This window comes from Nymphalis io, chromosome 15 (assembly GCF_905147045.1).
Source record: "Nymphalis io chromosome 15, ilAglIoxx1.1, whole genome shotgun sequence".
In the NCBI taxonomy this organism is placed as follows: domain Eukaryota; kingdom Metazoa; phylum Arthropoda; class Insecta; order Lepidoptera; family Nymphalidae; genus Nymphalis; species Nymphalis io.
Window position 1 is genome coordinate 3701848 of NC_065902.1, and position 20689 is coordinate 3722536.

The 20689-nt window shown below is 36.8% G+C and overlaps 5 protein-coding genes across 10 annotated transcripts in view; 3 read left to right on the top strand and 2 right to left on the bottom strand.

Annotated features, from left to right (window-relative positions):
• LOC126773641 (inositol hexakisphosphate kinase 2) overlaps positions 1–5721 on the top strand; it is a 42471-nt gene extending 36750 nt beyond the window's left edge. For 3 of the 5 annotated variants that reach the window (XM_050494641.1, XM_050494640.1, XM_050494639.1), the window contains 5 exons: positions 2338–2461; positions 2819–2895; positions 3003–3178; positions 3288–3496; positions 3583–5721. In XM_050494641.1, the coding sequence (XP_050350598.1) occupies positions 2338–2461; positions 2819–2895; positions 3003–3178; positions 3288–3496; positions 3583–4234 (1238 nt within the window). In that variant the 3' untranslated portion in view covers positions 4235–5721. Of the gene's footprint in view, positions 1–1778; positions 1868–2337; positions 2462–2818; positions 2896–3002; positions 3179–3287; positions 3497–3582 lie in introns of all 5 variants that reach the window. The other 2 variants (XM_050494643.1, XM_050494642.1) reach the window with 2 other exon arrangements.
• A 1516-nt stretch (positions 5722–7237) lies between these two features.
• LOC126773659 (uncharacterized) lies at positions 7238–12536 on the top strand. The gene is made up of 11 exons (XM_050494669.1): positions 7238–7334; positions 7472–7598; positions 7877–8432; positions 8600–8659; positions 8909–9268; positions 9338–9442; positions 9857–10084; positions 11110–11295; positions 11363–11504; positions 12108–12206; positions 12299–12536. Exons 1-11 carry the CDS (start codon positions 7238–7240, stop codon positions 12442–12444), a joined length of 2106 nt encoding a protein of 701 aa, XP_050350626.1. The 3' UTR covers positions 12445–12536.
• On the bottom strand, positions 12535–13641 carry LOC126773654 (transmembrane protein 203-like). Of its 2 annotated transcripts, none has more exons than XM_050494664.1 (3): positions 13444–13573; positions 13201–13369; positions 12535–13113 (listed from the first exon to the last, which is right to left on the bottom strand). In XM_050494664.1, exon 3 carries the CDS (start codon positions 13000–13002, stop codon positions 12595–12597), a length of 408 nt encoding a protein of 135 aa, XP_050350621.1. In that variant the 5' UTR covers positions 13003–13113; positions 13201–13369; positions 13444–13573; the 3' UTR covers positions 12535–12594. The 2 variants fall into 2 exon arrangements, with proteins under 2 accessions (XP_050350621.1, XP_050350620.1); XM_050494663.1 differs by having other exon boundaries at positions 12731–13113; positions 13444–13641.
• A 229-nt stretch (positions 13642–13870) lies between these two features.
• LOC126773655 (uncharacterized) lies at positions 13871–15044 on the top strand. Its single transcript, XM_050494665.1, has 3 exons — positions 13871–14062; positions 14340–14467; positions 14794–15044. The coding sequence occupies exons 1-3, from the start codon at positions 14001–14003 to the stop codon at positions 15012–15014; spliced, it is 411 nt and encodes a 136-aa protein (XP_050350622.1). The 5' UTR covers positions 13871–14000; the 3' UTR covers positions 15015–15044.
• A 758-nt stretch (positions 15045–15802) lies between these two features.
• Positions 15803–17842, bottom strand: LOC126773652 (uncharacterized). The gene is made up of 6 exons (XM_050494660.1): positions 17363–17842; positions 16938–17002; positions 16710–16834; positions 16355–16477; positions 16161–16242; positions 15803–16018 (listed from the first exon to the last, which is right to left on the bottom strand). The coding sequence occupies exons 2-6, from the start codon at positions 16985–16987 to the stop codon at positions 15862–15864; spliced, it is 537 nt and encodes a 178-aa protein (XP_050350617.1). The 5' UTR covers positions 16988–17002; positions 17363–17842; the 3' UTR covers positions 15803–15861.
• Between the last annotated feature and the right edge of the window lie 2847 nt (positions 17843–20689).

Consider the following 20689-nt stretch of genomic DNA (forward strand, 5'->3'; position numbering starts at 1 on the left):
TCGTATAGTATTCTGTGCATAATTATCGATTCATGAACATGATTTGCGTCACAGTAAACATGTACGGCTATTTCGACGCAATAGAGCCGTTAACAATCTTATCTACGCACTCGAGTATGTATCGATGCGTGAACCGTGGATAAGGGGATAATATGATTAATTTGTTATTGGATTTAACTCCCCTTGCTGCTCACTACACTTGAATGTGCGCGTGTGAGAGATGCCTGGGTGATGAAACAAACCCGCCGACCGCGAATCATATGTTTACAATTATTTCGCTTTAGAAAACAATATATTTTATATTATTGTGAAAGTAACGGTTAACGTGTTACGCATGAAAACACACGGAATTCTTAACTATGTTTTCCGTGACTTTTAACGTTATGACTTCGATTATTGCTTAGGCTTAATTGTAAAGATTATTTTTCGTAATTTTCTTCTCATACAGTTGAGAAATGTAACTTCTCAATTTTAAGAACGTCTTCAAAAGCAATCAAGAATTTTTCGACTTTTCTTGATTTAACGAGAAACTTTTCTTTTTTATAGCTTGAGTGTTTCTAAACAATTTTAATTAAAATATAAAAGTTACATAAAATAACCTATAAAGTTGACAAGTAATATAAATTTGATCAATAAATAACAATTGTTTGATCTTACCCATGGCCTTGACTTTTGCAGATTAATTTTTATGATAAAAAAACAGTAGTTAGTCTAAATCAAATTATATTCAATTCAAATCAAGTTACTTCCCTGAGCTGAAACGATTTAACTATATTAATGTATTAATGTTTTGACAAAACCGAGAGCTGGCAGCCATTTTGACGAACGTGAGATACAGACTGTGATAGGAATCGCGAAGTTTCTCAGACCAATTTTCTTAAAAAAAAAAAAAAAAACTGCCTGTCTCACAGCTTGGCGTTCGAATATGTCTTAATTTATACACTTTTAAATCTATGATATTAAATGATTTTCACGCTTACAAATATAAGTCACGTTACAGTTGTTAAAAAGAGTTTTACGTAATATACTTTTGTGAAATTGTCATTTGAAAGAAATATTGCTTATAATACTTTCTGGGACAGTAAAGTATTGGCGTTATATCGGGTACTTAGCTATTGTGTCTAGTGTAATGTCCCTCGAAGTGTTATGAAAGTATTTTGCAAGCCGGACGACTCAGTTAGTTAATTTTGTTTCACCTACATTCCCTTTGAATATGGTAACATTTAAGTGTCCGGGTATTTGTATCCGAGATAATCATCTGTTTATTCTATTTATCTTTAAAATTGTATTAATTTTTATGTTATTTTATGTGCTTGCCAGCTCTCTACAATATATAATCTTAATGATAATAAACTCGCCGCTTACCTTAATATTCTAACGGAATGCGTATTTATTTAAATTAACTTCTGAAATATTTATTATAATTCAAATTTGTAACATAGTTTTCTTTTTAAATATCATAATAATTTATAAACGTATATAGATAATTCGTTATTTTATGTATATCCCGTTTATGTACCGTTTAGAAAACCATGCCTTGATTATTTCCTTTGTAAATCCTGATTATGTCATGAAATAATTCGTTGATAAGACAACGAGAATGAAACAAACAATCGTATCGATCGAAATTAAAAATAATATGGCATTAGATGCTTAGTAGCATACTTTTGTTAGGGTCGAGCCGAATGCTCGCGGGCGGGCGGATGGCGGGTTTGAGCGCGAGAGCGGGAGCGGGTCAGGGGTCAGGAACACAATATTAGTTTCCTTGTTGTCGCAAGGGTTGCGGCGCTGCGGCTGGCGGAGCGACACCGGCGGCTCACCACACAACCGCCCCTAATAGCGCCCTAGCGGTAATTTTACATTATGGGTTTGTAAACCTTTACTTAAACCTACATTCACCACACATACAAACAAGACAGCACGCTACAAAAAGTCACAGGCATATTGTGAACATTAACTTTACACACACTCAAATACAGCAATACATAACAAAAGATATACAAACCCTTATTAAAATTACGTACTTGATAAATTATCACTTTTCATTTATATTAAAGCTGGATTTAGCAAAATAGTAAGTAAAATAAATATATCTTTTATATTGAAGAATAGGAAATATAATTTATGTACTCGTTGTTAAGATAGTCCACAAATTTGATATCTATTGCGTTAAAATTATAAAAAATTATATTCTATGTTTGCACAAAAAACTTTTTAAAATTAAAATTTTGTGTATTATTTAGATATATATTGTTTTATAAAGTCTAGCCAAATGGTATTTCAAGTATTTGACTCGAAATAGAAAAAAAGCAATGATTTTTTGGCCGTTTGTTACAGGCGTGATGCAGGCCTCAAACACGGGAAGCATGAAATTGGACAAGCGGTACTCACCATGTTTCCGCGACGAGAACGGGCGCAAGCAGTCGCTGGGCGGGAAGCGCAAGCGCGACGACGTATTCAAGTGCGTATCCGAGCGTGCCCGCTCGCACTCAGGCCGTACACTCCTCGACACTTGTCATGTGTCCTTTATCATATTTCAGAAACTATGACGTACGCCGGACCGGCTCCCGACGTCGCCATTATTTCATATCATCGCAATACTTAACTATCCCACTAATGCGTGAGCGATGCACGAACCACTCACACGGCGAGCCTCCGAATGTGACTTGCGTCGTGGAGTCGTGGTAATTTATACAGTTTGATTGAAATGTAACAATATAACAGATAACGCCAGCTCTGTGTTTCAATTAGCTCCTCAATGACGACGTCGTGCCTACTGTCCGCAGCCTTACTTAACTCGGCTTCTTTCTTTTTACAGATTTAAAGTGCATCGAAACGGTAATGCGAGCGAAGTCCTTAAGAGCATTGCACACATGGACAACTCCAATAAGCAATGTAAGTCGAAAAAATTACGTGTAACGTTCTGTACTGCACTGTTCAGTTGCAGGGCACGCGATACTCGCATATCGAGTTTATGTCATTTGTTCTTCTTTAATCGGTAGACTTCTTAATGATGGAGAATATAACATCGTCGTACCGGCGGCCGTGCGTGCTCGACCTCAAGATGGGCACGCGGCAGCACGGCGACGATGCCAGCGCGGAGAAACGCACCAAGCAGATCGCGAAGTGCGCCGCTAGCACCTCCGCATCGCTCGGAGTGCGTCTCTGCGGCATGCAGGTAATCGCAGATCGCTCGACGTAACGACGACCCGCGGCGTTGCATACTTATCGTTTCGATATTCAATCGTCGCCGCCACATGTTCTAACGGTCTACTCCATCACCTCAGGTGTATGTCCCGGAGACGGGCGCTTGCGTGCGGCGCGACAAGTACTGGGGGCGCGCGCTGTCGGAGAGCGGGCTGCGCGAGGCGCTGCGAGACTTCTTCGCGGCGGGCGCCAGCGGCGTGCGCGCGCGCGTAGTGCGTCGCGTGCTGCGCGACCTGGACGCGCTGCGCCGCGCCATCGCTAAGCAGACCAGCTACCGCTTCTACTCCTGGTGAGTGCCCTCGGACGACGCGACTAGCTCCACCTCGATTCGTTTTCCCCCAGTCGCAAGATGTGACTCGACTCGTTTTATTCCAGCTCACTTCTGATAGTATACGAGGGCGACCTGGCCAACGAGTTCGTCCAGGACGAAACGAGCTGTGGCGCCTCGTCCGAGTACGAGGGTGACGCCTCGGCCGGATCCTCGGAGTCCGCTCCCTCGCCGGGCCACTTCGACATGTCGACGTTACACGACGAGATCTCGGGCGACACGCGCGAACCCTTCGTGCCACACTCGGAGGAGACCATGGGCGGCTACGAGGAGGGCGAGGTGAGCACGCCGAGCGAGCCCACGGAGACGCGCTCGAGTCGCGAGCGTGGATCGCCACGTCTGCAGCCGCCGAGTCCCGACTCTGCCGACAGCTGGATGGCCTACTCGTCCACGAGCAGCGAATCGTGGCGCCACGAGGGCGAGGCGGAGGCGGAGGCGGCGGACGCGGCCAGCAAGCGCGCGCGCACGCGGCCCGCGTGGCCCGCGCCGCCCGCGCCCCCCGCGCCGCCCGCGCCGCCCGACGAGCGCGTCGACATCCGCATGATCGACTTCGCGCACACGGCCTTCGCGGGCGCCGACGCCGAGTCCCCGCTGGCCACGGCCACGCCGCACCACGGGCCCGACTGCGGCTTCCTCACCGGCGTGGACTCGCTCAAGCGCCTGCTCACCGAGATCCTGCACCCGCAGCCCTACAGTTAATGAGGCCCCGTCCGCGCCAAGTCGGCGCTCTCTAGACAAAACTTGCAATAATATAATTCCCTTTCGGTCGAAGTCGGAGAGGGCCGCGGCCGGTCCCGCCCCGGAGACCTCGGTGGCGTACGTTCGGCTCGGCCGCTTCGAAGTTCGACGTGAAACAGATTCGAAAGAGACTATTTCCTTAAAATTTTAAAATATTCGACTGATCGCTCCTACTGACCTTACTTAAAGATATGGACCCGCCGGGCGATTCCATCGAGCGGTTGAGAGCAGGGTATTTTCGCTTCGTCCGCCGTTCCTTGTACTTGTACGTAGATTGACCTCTCACCCGTGCGGCCACCGATCGGTCGTCGCACTTAATCAATGTTGGCGGTACAAATATAATTTAATAAATAATATAAAAATTATTATAATTTGAAGGGACCCAGTAGCTATTCTAAAGTGTATTTTTAAGTATTATTATTACGTATTTCCAGATTGACGTGCTTTTGTATCCTTCGGTTCAATTATTACTTTTGGTTTTTGTGATGGACAGCTTCGTATACATGTTTAGCGCAGATGTAGACATTCCCTAATAAATGTAATGTTAGGTAGTTAAAAGCCGTAACCTTCGTGATGTTTCCCGACTGTTATGCATTTTGATCCTATATTGCGCATTTGTTATTAGAACTTTAATTAAAATTACATATTATAATTACCAAAATAAAAATAAGGATCTAGTTTTGTGTCATTTGTGATCCTTAATTAATTTGAAAAATGTATCTTAAATAAATGTTAATTAATTGGGTTATTATACAATGTATAACAAAACTATTTGTGAATAAAAATTGTAAAAATTAAAATTTGTTAGTAGATTTTAGAGTAAATTGAAAAATAAAACTCTATTTATGTACTAAGTAAAGAAAAACTATAAAATATTATTTGTAAAACAAACAGTATTATTAGGACTTTGAACTCGAAGGAGTAAGTCGGTTTAGGTTCGGATTTCAGTTGTTTGACATACATAGGTGCTAGAATATAAATTACACTGCCAAAGTGAATGAGTGGCATGGATACTTGACCATATGTGTGTAGTGGTGAAGTGTTCACGAGAGTAAGCAGTGCATAGAAGCTTAGAGCTAATCTGAACAATTTGGTATATTGATTTTGTAAAAATCAATGGATGCGTGCTTTGATAGCCACTGTTTGCTAGAAATGATATGATATATACCGATTGTTCAACTTAGGTCTCTACGTCTACGGTCGGTGTAAACAAATAAATGAAGTCGCACGATGCTACGAGCCAGCGAATGTTATTGACCATTAGCGTTAGCCAACATTCCTGCGTGCTGCATTCGTCGTTTGTTTTATTTTACTTTTGTGGGACAAATTTATAAAAAGTACCTGGTTTATTTAGGATGCTAGGCTGTATTATATAATATTATCATTTATGTCTGTTATTTTAAATAACTGTATGACACTATTTTGTTAAATAAATTTTAGGTATTAAATTTAACTTGTTTCATTCAATATAAGTACTATCTTGATGTAATAAAGAATATTTTCGTCGTGAATTATTTTTTTATTGATATATATTCCCCGCGACACACACCATACAATTCTTTAATAAAATGTTATCGAGCTAATAAAAGAAAAAGGTGTATTTTCTTGATTTATGTATCATAAAAAAAGGTATGTAATTGCTTTATAGCGGGTCAGTGGACAAGAGTTTTATCCGACACACAGATTTCCTCACGCAGTGATAAATAATAAAGGAGAATGACCAAAAATGTCTGGACCTTGGTCAAAATGTCCACCACTAATAAAACTTATCTATATAAATAGTCTACTAAATAATAAGTCATTATAACCCGACCGCAACAAAAAATATGCAGTCAGTAAATAGTTATAACTAAATGAAAAGTTGACATGTTTTTTGATCTTTTAAATGCGAAAAATATCGTTAATATAATTATTTCCATCCCACTTTTTGAACTAAACTACTTATGTTATGTCATCCGTTTGGTGCCCCGTGTTAGGTTTTCGCTGAAATAGATTTTGATCAATGGTTCGGAAGAAAGAAAACACAACGCGTACTCTAGGTACTTAGGTAAAAACCGATTGATTTAGTGATCTAGCGCCTTATTTACTAAGTGTTAGGGGATAAAAAAGTGTTAAATGTTATTTATTTAAGAAGACAATATATTTTAGCAACAAAAATACTACCGATACTACAAGCAAAGTGCAAACAGCAATTTAAACAACTATTATTTGCTTTTATTTATCTATTTATCTATTTTTAGAAGTAGTTAATTCTGTATGACAAAAATATTGAACTTCAGTCATCGTTTGTTTTCCCACTTTTAATGGTTACTGTCATAAAATTCTGTCTCTAGCATTTTTATTTTTTATTTTTTTGCGCGTCAAGTAGCATAGATACACGCCAGAAAAGGAGAAAAAACATTTTTTTAAAACATTTTTGGAGATTTTCTTCATACATGAGTTGTTTGTGTATCTGTATAATTTGAGCACCGTTTAGACCGATGGAGAGCGTCCAGGTCGACAATTTCCTCTAGAACATAAGTTTAAACTTATTTACACTTACTATATTACGTCATATGTTCGTCCTGAAACTGTTTATTAAACTAAAGTAATGTAAAAGTTCTATATCAACTGAACTAGTACTTTTTATGAACGAATCGTTTTTAATATTCTGAATTGTAAGGATTTTTTTTAATAACCGTTACCTGATATTATTTTGTAGTTAGACCATTAGATGTTATGTCTCCACGTATTAGACCCGTAATATATTATACATTTCGGAGGTACAGAACCATATTAACAGGCTGTATTCATAAACACATTGTTACCAAATTATTTAAAAAAAATTCAAATACCCGCCAATTTTGTTGTCAAAATTTAAAACAATTTCATTTGATGTTCTATAAAGATATAGCTTAAAAATATTATCTATCGATTTAAAGATTACTGCTTACACTTATTACTTCAAATAAAGAAGAACATAAAATGGCAGACTCAAATGATGTCCAAACATTAGAAAAAATATCTACTGAAGTGGATGAATCTCAATTTAAAATTATTTTATCAAGTCAATGCATTAAAGGTAGGTTGTACATATCTTTTAATCAACAATAATATAAGTTATATATAAAAATATTTCAATGAATAGATTAAGCAGATATGGAACTAATAAAGCATAATATGTATATCTATAATTTAAGTATATCTTTTTTTATGTAGCTCAGGCTTATTTAGTCGACAAATTGCGTAAACAATCAGAGCAACAGAAACAAGTATGTAACTTTATTAATAATGGAAATTTAAAGTTAGAGACGGAAATAAAACTCGCTGAACAAGAAGTTAAAAGGCAAGTAGATCGATAGATGGTCAAAACTAGTAATGTAATGTTGACATTGAACTGATTCAAAGATTAAAATAAACAGGTTCTATAGTCCATTCGTTGTAAATGAATAATAATTATATTTAAACGCACGTGTGAATTTCGTTAAATTATTAATCATTTTATTGAAAATGTAAACAATAAAAAAAAAAACATTTGTAAAAAAAATATTCTTTTAATTTCAATGTTAAATTCATCGTAATAAAGACAGAAATGTATGAATGTATGATACTTATATTTTACAGTCTACTAAGCGCTGTCGACACTATTAAAATAGCAAATGTCGAACTTAAGAAAGATTTGTTAATGGCTAAAGAGAGGAAAGTAGCTATTAGTGAAAGGGTTAATAATGGAATAAAAAAATATGAAGAACTTTGGATAGCATCTAAAAAACGATACGAAAGTATTCCTTTCGTTCATAACTATCTCCAAACTATAAATGAAAACCAAATATTAAAAGACAATATATTAAATCTGACCAGCGAAGCGCGAAAAATTACTCACGATATAAACATAAGAAAAACTGAGTTAAAAAACTTGGACAAAAAACATATATTAGAAGTAGCTGAGTACATGGCTCACAGACCACAAATCTTAAAAACAATACGAGATAAGAGTAACGAAGTCAATGAATTACTCAATGATATTCGAGAATTAACGAAGAAATGCAATGCAAATGTTATCAAAACTCCCGAACCTATTCCTGTACTATTGGAACAAACGTGTGAAAATGAGGCGATGGACGCTTCCATTGAAGGGTCTTGGCCTAATCTAACTACCGATATTGATAACACAATAATGGTAGCTAATAATTTTAATATATTTTTATCACTTGCGACATTTAATTAAAGATACAAAAAAATTAAAAAAAAAACAAAGAGTTATAAATACTAGTTTCACGTATACAATAATTTTGTATACATTTTTATTAACAAAAAATTAAAACTATCTTAATAATTTCTTTTTAGTTGCCAAAACTGCAGCTACGGAACATTGATTTAGATATTCTTACTATTAAATTGGATCAGGTATTCGTTCGCTTTAACATTAACATCGCAATGTAATATTTAACATATATTTATGAATTAATCGCGAGTATCGACGTAAATGGTATTTAAAAATGAAATTGCATATTAAAACTGAAAAAGGTCATGGTATTTATACTGTACTTATTAAATATATATTCTTATGATTAATTTATAGAAATAATGCTTCAATAAATTATAGGAATTGTACATACCTATTGGGGTAACAGTAGCGTAATACACTCTTTATAGATAAAGAAAGGGGATTCACAGAATTTATCTAAGAGAACTGAATCAGAACACATAGCATTAGAACAGGCAACTACAAAAAAGAAGAAATCAGATGAGTTCGTTCGAGATATATATGTTTCATCATACTTTCAATCTCCAAATAATTTATTGAACGATAAGCAAGTCTTTGAATGTCAAACAAAAAACTATTCAGAAAAGAAATTGATACACATTATAGAAGACGTAAAGTTGGACAGTGCTGAGACTTATAACATTGTCTCTAATATTAAACCTAATTCGCTTCAAGATGTCAACATCATTAAGGCTGAAATGGAACATAAAAAAGAATTAATAGATACCAGAAAATGTTCACAGGAAAAGGTAGAATTTGGTTTGTACTAGGATAAATTATTAGAGTAAAATAATATTTACAAAAATGCTATATTATAGATTGATGAAACAGTTGAGAGTGAGAATTTAGAAGAAATTGATTTGACAAAAACTCAATCACTGAATATTTTAGTACCACCTACGCAATTCTTGGATCGTTCACAGGTACACCGTTTATTAAAATAAACAAAAATAAATGTTTTTTTATATGTTTGTAATCTATGCATTCTTATATTTCCACATTTTTCGAATGATTGTGGCTCGTAAAAACAAAATGTTTTTGTTTGTATGTTCGTCCCTCTATATAAAAGTTTCATGTTGTATGAAGCCTGCCTGCCGGTAGTAAAAAACAAACATAATTAACGTTCTTACCAAATTTTTGCCACTTGAGAATATTGGACACATTTGTACTCTTTAGTGTGATTCCCATCAGACTAGAGAATTAGGGTAATCAGACATTAAGCTTTACTGCCAACTTCAGATAGCTATTAAGAATTTCTTAGCACAGACACTCAATAACAGAAAAAAATGCACATAGGTATGTTTTTGTTTCGTATTCATTTTAATAATGTTATATAGAATTCTCAAGAGCGAAAAAGCACATCTTTTGCCGATCAGGATTGTGTAATTGATTTAGAAAAATGTCATGAAGATAAAACTGGTGAAAAAGATGGTAAGAGCAATGAACTAAATGTCAGCACTGCTAGTGAAGACAGCTACATCAAAATGAAAGAAACCATTTTCAAGAAACACAATTTGGATCTATCACCCCAATTTAAATATTCTAAGACTTCGTCAATCTCTAAGGTAAAAGTAGCATTCATATAAATTCTAATGTGGCATTAGAAAGAAGAATTGATACGATTATCATAGGTTTTTTACGCTTTAGCTTACGTATACTGGGACCAGTACGTGTCTTCGGTCCTCCTATTTATACGTTTACAATAGGTTATCAGCAGTGGCGTAGCTGGGTTTCCTCGGTGCATCAGGAAAGAATCGTGCCCTCATCCCCTCTTTCCGCGTAGCTTAAACTTTATTACATTTATAGTAATAATTACAATTGTATAACTAAGAAGTTGATGGGTGGAATTGTCGAATTGATATCACGACCGTCAAGCACGTGAGCTTATCGCTGATCCAATGTGCTGAGGGCATAGTCATCCAAATTACCAAATATTGAAATAACGATAAAAAACAGCGCATGCTTATCGAGGACGCTTGGCGCATGTGCTAAAAATCTTAAATCAGGAGTTCTGTAATTGTTGATGTTTATTTAAAAACATAAAAAAAGAAAAAAAATCGAGGCTCGAGCCTGCTCACAAGATATATGTATTTATTCTTTGATGCTCCTCTCTTTTCAAAGCTGAGGTTAGATATGAGCTCCGGGGCCCTGGAGCACTGCACCACCTCGCCCTACGATAGCTACGCCACTGGTTATCAGATGCTGAAGGAACCAGGGAGTGTCGTTCACACTTATATATATGATGATTTAACTCACAGAGAACACCGTTTTTTGTAAGAGCGCGTAAAATATCTACCGGTCAGTTCGGATATCAATGAGAAGAGAAATAGTTCAACACATGTCGCGCGTCTAAGCAATAGGAACGTTTCTATTCAGTTTCCTCTAATATGAATGAAGAAAGTACTGAAACTCTTTCCCGCAAAAATAATAAAAAAACCTCGTAATTTTTTTTTCTAAAGATTGTGTTGCCTTATAAATAAAAATAAAAATTAACAATTAAATTTGTAGTATACATTCTGATAAGAAATTAATTAGAAGTTCATTCCGGTTCGGAACGCATATGTATATTATAACATGCATATATTTTTAGAGACCTGAAACAAATATTGTGGCTTCAAAATTTTTTCTTGAAAAGAATGATGATGATTTTGATAATATAAAGAAAGTTCAAATTATGGAAGTTGATGACAATTGCACAACTGAAAAAGTTACCAGTCAATATCTTGGAGACCAAGAACAGAACTTAGAAGATAAAGGCCCTACATCCAACCAAAATGTAATTGACTTATTTGGCATGCTTAGTGTTGCTAAGGGTATTTGGTATATATGAATGTCTTTTCTAGAATAATGAAAAAATTCAAAAAGACATGCCAGTTGCTGGATTATTGTTCACTCATGGATCTCAAGATATTCCCGATTCTTTGAATGTATCTATGAGTACAACTGGCTATGATGATGCCGATGGCGACTATCCTCCTTGTATTGGTATCAAAATATTAATATTTTATATTGTTTTTATAAAAATTGTCAATGCATGAACTATATATATATATATATTTTTATAGAATAGGAAGGTGACGAGCATATGGGCCACCTGATGGTAAGTGGTCACCAAACGCCCTTAGACATTGGCATTGTAAGAAATGTCAACCATCGTTTATAGCCAATGCGCCACCAACCTTGGGAACTAAGATTTTATGTCCCTTGTGCCTGTAATTACACTGGCTCACTCACCCTTCAAACCGGAACACAACAATATCAAGTATTGCTGTTTTGCGGTAGAATATCTGATGAGTGGGTGGTACCTACCCAGACGAGCTTGCACATAACATTTAGTAAATTATTGTTGTTCATAAATCCATTTTGCATCCTAATTTGTATGCCCTCATCCAAGTGGTCAATTTGTGTTATTATCATTGGTCCAGTAATTAACTTATTTAGTCATGATGAGAAAACAAACGGACTAATTACCTTTGTATTTATAAAATAAGTTTGAATGATCTACTGCTATTATTTTAATATATAAGTGTAATGAAATTATATTAAAAGTTAAATTTCAGATTAAACAAACTATAAATTTTTATTCAGATTCTAGCTTACTTTTATCACCTAAAGCTGACATTCAGATGCCAGAAGTAAATGATAATTCTGAAGTATTGTCTCAAGAGGTACCTAACTTCTTGACAGGTAAATGAACAGTATAAGCATTTTATAGAATTTCAATTCATTTTATACATAGCTAAATTTTATCAATCAAATCTATTTATATACTTTGTCAGGAATTAGAAAAACAGGATTTTCATTTTTTGGAAAAAGTTCATCAGAAACCACATCAGATGCTCAGAATCAAAGCAATAAGTTTACTTTTTCTTTTGGAGGTGATGAGAAAAAGAATAGAGGTGGTTTTTTCAGTATTTTTCATTAAAGGTTTTCGTATTTATATACCTTTTCTCTCACTCGATTTTTGTATTAATTAATAATATAATGTTGTTATTAACTTTCAATAAATGCTGATTAGTAAAACATGTTTTTTTATTTTCAATCATTTATTAAAGCAATGTGGAAATATACTTTCTTATTGGTGTAACTGACATGCTCTTACAGCTATTAATTGTAATAGAATAAACAATGGTGCAAACACCTCACTGTATTCAATGGCTGAATCACCCTGGAGCTTTCTACACAACAAGAATTTAAACACAAATGTTAAGCCTAGAAATATACAACTCCATGATGCTCTATGTATTGATGCCTTATAAGAGTTTTCTAAAGTCATTCTTATACATACTATACAACAAAAATATGCATTCATAGCATCACTTACAAATAATGGGGCAAATATAGTCCACCAAGCACTATTTACCACACCGTCGATCTTAAGTGCTAGCAGCGCTGAAAATATTGTTATTGTTATTAAGTTTATCCATATTTCAAAAACTGTCAGTCCGATCCACTGTACTATTTCACTTAATGTAAAGAACATTTTATTAAACTGCACCAAGTAATGCAATCCTGAATATTCGAATATGAATCGACGAAGTGTGACGTATTTGCGCTCCAAAATCTACATCATCAGTTAGCGGTTCCAGATCATCTGCCAAAAATATAACAGACATTAGTTTAACTTTTTTATTAGATTATGACAATAAACTATTCTGTAGTAGTTATAAAATAAACTTACCGATTACATCAACGGTTCCAGTGTTTACTTCAATTTGGCAAGTTCCTGAAAACAGTATTTCAAGTTGAAGAGCAAGGTTGCAACATCTTTGAATAGCAGCTCCTAATCCATGAAGGATGATCTCTTTTTCGCCTTTAGTGAGGAGTTCGCAACATTTATCGAGTTGGGCCTGCAAAACATAAATCAAGGAAAAATACCGAGTTCGTAATTTTGATTTCGATACAACTTTCATATGTTGGTTACCTTAAAATTAGTCTTTTTAGTTACATATATCACATTGTCGCCTTGAATAGGTCTAACGGGTAATCGTTTTTTAATAGCATGTTTCTTGTTTGGAAAGCGTTTTGGATTTTTATGATCCTGTTTCTTTTTCACAATGTTTTCATCTGCCATAATGTTTGACACATTGAAACCGTGTTGCCGCGATAGCAATCTGATAGTGTTCAGTGTTGTTACTATAAAAAAACTTTAATGGTATTTATAAGGAAAAAGATGACGAAGATTAATTGACAAAATATTTAAAGGCCAAAGGTTACAGAACTATATAGGATCGGGTTGGGTTCAAAATAATAGACACGTAAAACGCAAATACATATATATGACCCAAAATTAGTAGGTTACAAGTCAATTTGATAACCATATCTGTACATATTTAAGAAATATTTTTATGAATGACGCTTCTATAATTTTTTGACATTAAACAAATCTATACAAAATAGTAAATTATTCAGTTCATAATGATTTTAGAAACAAAATCCGTTTTTTTAAATATTTAGAATAAATAAAATAGAATTCGCAAAATGGGTTGTGTGTGTTGTTCTTTAAGTTCATTTGTATCTATTATCTTAGATGCACTCGAAAGGTGATTATTATCTTTGCGGAGAAGATTTTTATTTAAACAGATATACAGTTCAATTAATTCCATTATATATACTAGTTATAATATATCGTTAGTCTGAAAATACAATCTATTGATTTTAATATAATTTTCGTATTTTATTATATACGGTACGTTGTAGTAATCTATAATCGAGAAGTAATCATTAAAAATGAAGCAATTTTCACACGAGTGAAGTTACAATAAATATTATATTAAGGTGTTTTTCTATTTCAATGTTCTGAAAGTAACTTTGTTGCAGAATATCCCTATGTACAGTATGTGCAATGTTAACGTGCTGTTTAATGATCACAGTCATAACTGTAATGGTCCTGGGTGTTGGAATCGGATATCATTATTGTTTTGTACAAAACTCGGTAGAATCTATGGGTTAGTACATATGTATATATGCATGCAGTTATTTACTCGTATTTACTTTTACTAAAGTTATAAATGAAATATTTTAACGCTTATCAGGCTATTACCAAGATTTAACGTTATAACTAACAGTTCATCGTTAAAATAGTAATACAATCTCAAAGTGACAATCATGTGAGACTAACCTTCAGCTTAGCTGCATCAGATGCAGTGCATCTCTGAACAATGTCAAGTAGTCTAATTTGACTTGAAAAAAAACTGGATAAAAATTTATGACAGATTAAAAATTTACGTAAATTAATAAATTATCATAATTATTCTTAAATATCATATTACAGCAAAAGCTGCTGAAGCAGCTGGTGCACTGCGATCAGGTCCTGCAAAAGATAAAGGTCACGTTATGCGTTCGGTCGATAAGGCAGTTCAGCGCGGTTTTGCACATCGTGTCGCGCGCAGAGATATCGACGATCCTCCTCATTCGAATATGAAGGAAAACACAACTTCTAAAATTATTACAATATTAACAAAAAATATTACTAATTTCACTACTGTGATTTAAAAAATGCTCTATGCCATATGTGTGTCTAATTTTAAGAAAATAAAGTGCATTTTCAGTTGCAATATTGTTACGTTTTTTAAATTCCTTTGAATTATTATTACTACACATCTTCTTTTTTTTTTTTTTATAGAATAGGAAGGCGGACGAGCATATGGGCCACCTGATGGTAAGTGGTCACCAACGCTCTTAGACATTGGCATTGTAAGAAATGTCAACCATCGCTTACATATCCAATGCGCCACCAACCTTGGGAACTAAGATTTTATGTCCCTTGTGCCTGTAATTACACTGGCTCACTCACCCTTCAAACCGGAACACAACAATATCAAGTATTGCTGTTTTGCGGTAGAATATCTGATGAGTGGGTGGCACCTACCCAGACGAGCTTGCACAAAGCCCTACCACCAGTAAAGCAGCTTCTGTAAAATATAAAGCAAGAGCCATAACTTACAGCTGGGAAAGATGCGCCTAATAAGAAAAACCATTTGGGAGCTTATTTCACCACTGAGGGCAGAGGTATATTGTATAAATGCATGTCGGGCTATCTCCTGGTCTATCCATATACATGGTTTTTAATCTACCACGACAAGAATAATAAACACAGATTTATTATAATGAAAAACAGTGGTACTAGATCGGATCTTACCTTGAGTCTTTCAGTTTGAATTAAGTAGAATGTTCTATCCATTCAGTGATCACGTATTATTATATTTTATTCGTATAATAATAAATCAGTTTTTGCTTGAAAATAACTTATTACTTAGAGAGGAAAACCAATTTGTTCGAAAACCATTTATTTATAAAGGTATAATATAAAATACACTCCAAAAGTTATACTTTATGTTGACTACCCTGAACTTCTCAGTATAGGAGGCTCTGTTGTGTTGAGAGGTCTTAAAAAAGGTATAATTGTTGAAGTGTTGTTTCTCGATCGGCGAAATCGACCGATCAACCTTCGCGCCAGTTCTCGTTCTTGTGAGTTCAGTTTCGGCTCCCTTGGCGGACTATGATATAACGAAATGTCAATGTATTGAGACTTTATAAGTAAATATATACGTTTACACTAATCGAGCATCAGCAAAACTAAATTATGAGCTGTTGGTAGCAATAAAACATGTATTGCACATTAAACGTACGTACACCTACCTTTCTGTTTCAAGAACGACGTATGGAGTTTCAGATGTCTCCAGAAACACGCGTTCTCCTGGTCTTTTAGTTTGATAAACCTCTGAGAATAATGTACATATTAGATTGTTTTCCAAGTTAAATAGTTTAATATACATATATCACGTCTATTATTAGGCTGCTTTTAACAATAAATAAATAAATGTTATTCAAACCAAGTATTGGTGCCGGCGCATGTTCAACTTCTGTTCGGTTTACAGCTACCAGTCGAACGACTGGTCGACCTTCTTGGCCTGATCGTCGCACGATCGAAGCCTCTGTCGTAGACCTCGATGACACTAAGGAAAGAAGTGAAGGAATTTAAATAGCTTCTGTTTGAATGCCCGATTACGGAATTCCCATCACTATCATTGGATTAAATAAATCGAGTCGACCAGTGAGAGTACAAACCCAGGCCGGCTTTATGTTATTTTCGGGACAAGATAGACTATCATAGTCAACAGGCTAGCTTCTGCGTGCCAATGCAGATTTCTTTACAGATAAACTTGTTGAAACTGTTAATCAGCTTACTTGCAAAAGCAGCAAGTTCTTTTTGCGCGTAGTGATAGCCCACTGATATGCCGTATACCATTAATACGACGATCGTGAACATGAGCAGCATTAGCAAAAACGCGCAGCAAGTCCATGTCAGCACTCTTTTTAAATAAAATTAATATTTTTTAATAATAAGTGACGATTATATTACTATTGCTTCAGTGAATTCTAATATAGAACAAAAGTACATATATAAAAACATACCTTTCGACACAAAAAATCATAGAACAAAATATTGATTGTATTAAGCCCATTTTCTATTATTGAATCTGAAAAAAAATGTCTTATACATAAATATGATCAAGCGAAGCAAATTACTGGATACTGTTCTTATTAACACAACCAGCTTATTTTGTAAAGTTTTTAGTTTCCAGAGTGTATAAGCATAGTAACAGCAATCATAATTTGTTCACAGGTTTAATTCGAACAAATAATTAAGCAGATAGCTTTGTGTTATTTATATACACATACAATGTATTATGTGATTTTATTTTCAGTCACTTCTTTAAGCAATATTAAAAAATTGGAGCACAGTACTTACAAGAACTCAAATAAGAGAGGCTTATTAAGTTACTTTTTGTTTCAGTAGAAATTTTATGAATTATTTCTGTAATATTTCATTAAAATACCTTTTTTTTTCTCTAAATTTGTTTCTCTAAATTTTGGTTTAAAAATAATCCGTAATTGTCGAAAACTTTTTGATTTATTCGATTATAATGAGACATAAGAATAATTCGTTTTCAGGTTTTTAGGTAAATAGTAATGCGATTTCTAATACAACGCAACTTTAATATGAGTTTATATTATAAAAAAAGAATCAATTAATTTCAATAAAAGTGTGTAAAATACATTATTATTAAATGTCTTTGTCATTTGTGATTGATCAACTGTACAGATTATCAGAGAAAATTAAACTTGTATATGGCCAGTGATAACTGAGCAAAGAGAATCTATCCCCAAGAGGAGAATCTTAATACAGAACTCGACTTGAAAGTAGGCGTGCATTTTATACATTGGCTGCCCATTGCATAATATACTCTGTTTTTGTAATAAGTTTTTTTTTAGTTGTTATGGAGACATTTTTGAGTTTTTTTCAATGTTGACGCCTGGTTTCACAAAGAGCACGACTACTGTAAAACAAAAAAAAACATCAACTTTGGCCTCTAAATTTTGCCGCCATAGGAAAAATTCACCCTGTCGGATGTAATTCACGCGATACACATAACGGAACGAGCGAAAAAGTTTGACCCAATATAATTATTATTACCTACCATATATATATGTTTAGTAAGTCGCTTTATTGTCTTTTTTTTTTTTATATGCCCCGGGATGGCAAATAACTCTACTCCACCTGATGGTAAGTGGTAGTAGAGTCCAAACGCGACGACGGCCAGTACAGTCGGGAAGAATGTTCTGTACTAGCCGTCCCCGCCTTGCCGGCCCGCAAGATGCCTCTTCACGCCTCGTTTGAAGGAACCCGGGTTGTAAGAGGAGGGGAACACGTGAGCTGGTAAGGAATTCCATTCTTTGGTAGTGCGGCAAAGAAAGGAGTTGCCAAATTTCTTTGTGCGCGATGGAATTGATGTCAAAGTTAGGCGGTGACATCGAGAACCAGCTCGCGTGGACTTAAGAAGGAAGGGGAAAGCAGGAATTAGAGAGAATAATTCCTCAGAGCACTCGCCGTGAGACAGACGATAGAAAGCGCTCAGTGCTGCTATCTCGCGACGCAATTGTAAAGGTTCAAGGGTGTTTGTGACCTTTACGTCGCCAATAATGCGTACTGCACGTCGCTGCAACCGGTCCAAGGCCTCCATTAGGTACTTAGCGGAGCCATCCCAAAGGTGCGAGCAATATTCAACGCAAGACCGTACTTGTGTTTTGTATAACAGGCACAGTTGTTGTGGCGTGAAAAAACGCCGCACCTTGTTCAGAACTCCGAGTTTTCGTGAAGCTGTTTTTATAATAGCCTCGATGTAATCCCTTGGACTAAGGTCGCAGCGAACGTCCATCCCCAGCATGGCGATTTGCTTTGTATCATCAGCGGTGTGCCACAGAGGGAGGGATGAGGGTAAAATGGTGACTTTTTCGCTGTGAGAGTGCACACCTGTGTTTTCTTGGCATTAAACTCAACAAGATTATCAAAACCCCATTTGGCGATGAGCTCTAATGTCCTATCGAGTTCAATGACAAGATTCTCCCGCCTCTCCTCAGTTTCCGCCCGCCCAGCCACTGCGCGTCCGTGGTATCCACCATGCACTGTACTATCATCTGCATAGCAATGTATGTTCCCAAGAGAGAGCATATCATTGATATGCAAAAGAAAGAGTGTGGGAGATAGCACAGATCCCTGGGGGACCCCAGCATTCACTACATAGAATTGTGAAGCGCAACCATCTACTAAAACACGAAGGCTACGCTTGTGTAGGAAGCTGGCAATCCAGGTGCATAGCTGAGCAGGCAGACCATATGCCGGTAGCTTTTAGAGAAGACTTCTGTGCCAGACCCTGTCGAAAGCCTTGGAGATATCGAGGCTGACAGCCAACGATTCTCCATGCTTGTCGATAGCTTCACCCCAGAGGTGCGTTACGTACGCTAGAAGATCACCTGTGGACCGTTTTGGTCGAAACCCGTACTGACGATCATTAATTAGACAATGATCTTCTAGGTAATGGATCAGTTGGTTGTTTAAAATCCGTTCCATCACCTTACAAAGTACTGAGGTGATAGCTATTGGCCGATAATTTGCCGGGTCAGACCGATCCCCTTTTTTGGGAACCGCTTGCACATTAGCTCTTCTCCAAGCCTCCGGCACACATCCCGAAGAGAGAGAAAGTTGGAACAGGCGCGTTAACACAGGAGACAGCTCCGCCGCGCACTTCTTCAGCACAATGGCTGGTATTCCATCGGGACCGCTAGCTTTCCGTATATCGAGTGATTGCAGCTCCGCACGCACATCACGTTGCCTGATTTTGATGCCAGGCATCGTGTGGCCACATGAAGGTATTGTTGGTGGCTGCGCACTACAATCATTGATCACAGAGTTGTCGGCAAAGAGTTTAGCCAGGAGGTCGGCTTTCTCCTGCGGACTGTGAGCTAGCGATCCGTCCGGATTTCTGAGCGGTGGCAGCGAAGGTTGGCAGAAATTGTTTTGCACAAACTTGGTCAGACGCCAGAAGCTACGGGAGCCCCTAGGATGCGAAATAAGGTCATGACCAATCTGTACAATGCGCTGTGCATCCGCTCTCGTGTATGCCTTCCTACAGGACTTGGAATTTTTATTGTAGTTTGCTTTCAGTGAGTCAATGTTAGATGCCCCGCTAATGCAGCCGTTGATCCACGCGCGATATGCCGCCTGCTTAGATGACACAGCGTCGGCACATTCACGAGTGAAACAACGGTTACGCGTACCCCTATTGATGAGATCTGAGCAAGGAATGTAGTATTCCATTCCTAACATGATCTCATCAGCAACAGCAGCGGCACTAGCTGTCGGGTCATTCCCACTGAAGCAACGTTCCTTCCAAGGGACTGACGCATAGTAATCGCGCATACCGTCCCAATCTGCCGACTTATAGTGCCAAACGCGACGTTTGCATACCGCTGATGGCGGCAGCTTGGCCTGTGGCACTTTGGTAGATATAAGGCCGTGATCCGAAGAACCAAGTGGAGCTTGAACCACAACCTGATATTCCACCGGGTGAAAAGTCAGCAGAAGATCCAGTAGAGAAGGCGCTTCCCCATCAATGTCTGGGATCCTGGTGGGCTGATCAACCAGTTGGGTCAAGTCGTGTGTGAGAGCAAAAGCATGAGCAGTTCTTCCAGCATGGTCAGTTTTGAGGGATTTCAACCATGATTCTTGGTGAGCATTAAAATCCCCCAACAACACCAATTCCGCGTTAGGAAACTGCTCTTGCGCAGCATCTGCCACCCGACTAAGATGGTCAAATAATCGGCTT

Bases quoted from the DNA above. Each gene is read 5' to 3' on its own strand.
- LOC126773654 (XM_050494663.1), bottom strand. From the start codon at position 13,593: ATGGCAGATGAAAACATTGTGAAAAAGAAACAGGATCATAAAAATCCA. The intron at 13,370-13,443 runs GTAACCAACATA...TATGTTTTGCAG, and splicing joins CTAAAAAGACTAATTTTAAG to GCCCAACTCGATAAATGTTG. The intron at 13,114-13,200 runs GTAAGTTTATTT...TATTTTTGGCAG, and splicing joins TGGAACCGTTGATGTAATCG to ATGATCTGGAACCGCTAACT.
- LOC126773655 (XM_050494665.1), top strand. From the start codon at position 14,001: ATGGGTTGTGTGTGTTGTTCTTTAAGTTCATTTGTATCTATTATCTTA. The intron at 14,063-14,339 runs GTGATTATTATC...ACTTTGTTGCAG, and splicing joins ATCTTAGATGCACTCGAAAG to AATATCCCTATGTACAGTAT. The intron at 14,468-14,793 runs GTTAGTACATAT...ATCATATTACAG, and splicing joins AAACTCGGTAGAATCTATGG to CAAAAGCTGCTGAAGCAGCT.
- LOC126773652 (XM_050494660.1), bottom strand. From the start codon at position 16,987: ATGGGCTTAATACAATCAATATTTTGTTCTATGATTTTTTGTGTCGAA. The intron at 16,835-16,937 runs GTATGTTTTTAT...TTATTTAAAAAG, and splicing joins ATGATTTTTTGTGTCGAAAG to AGTGCTGACATGGACTTGCT. The intron at 16,243-16,354 runs GTTTGAATAACA...CATTATTCTCAG, and splicing joins TGCGCCGGCACCAATACTTG to AGGTTTATCAAACTAAAAGA.
- LOC126773659 (XM_050494669.1), top strand. From the start codon at position 7,238: ATGGCAGACTCAAATGATGTCCAAACATTAGAAAAAATATCTACTGAA. The intron at 7,599-7,876 runs GCAAGTAGATCG...TATATTTTACAG, and splicing joins GCTGAACAAGAAGTTAAAAG to TCTACTAAGCGCTGTCGACA. The intron at 9,443-9,856 runs GTACACCGTTTA...AATGTTATATAG, and splicing joins AATTCTTGGATCGTTCACAG to AATTCTCAAGAGCGAAAAAG.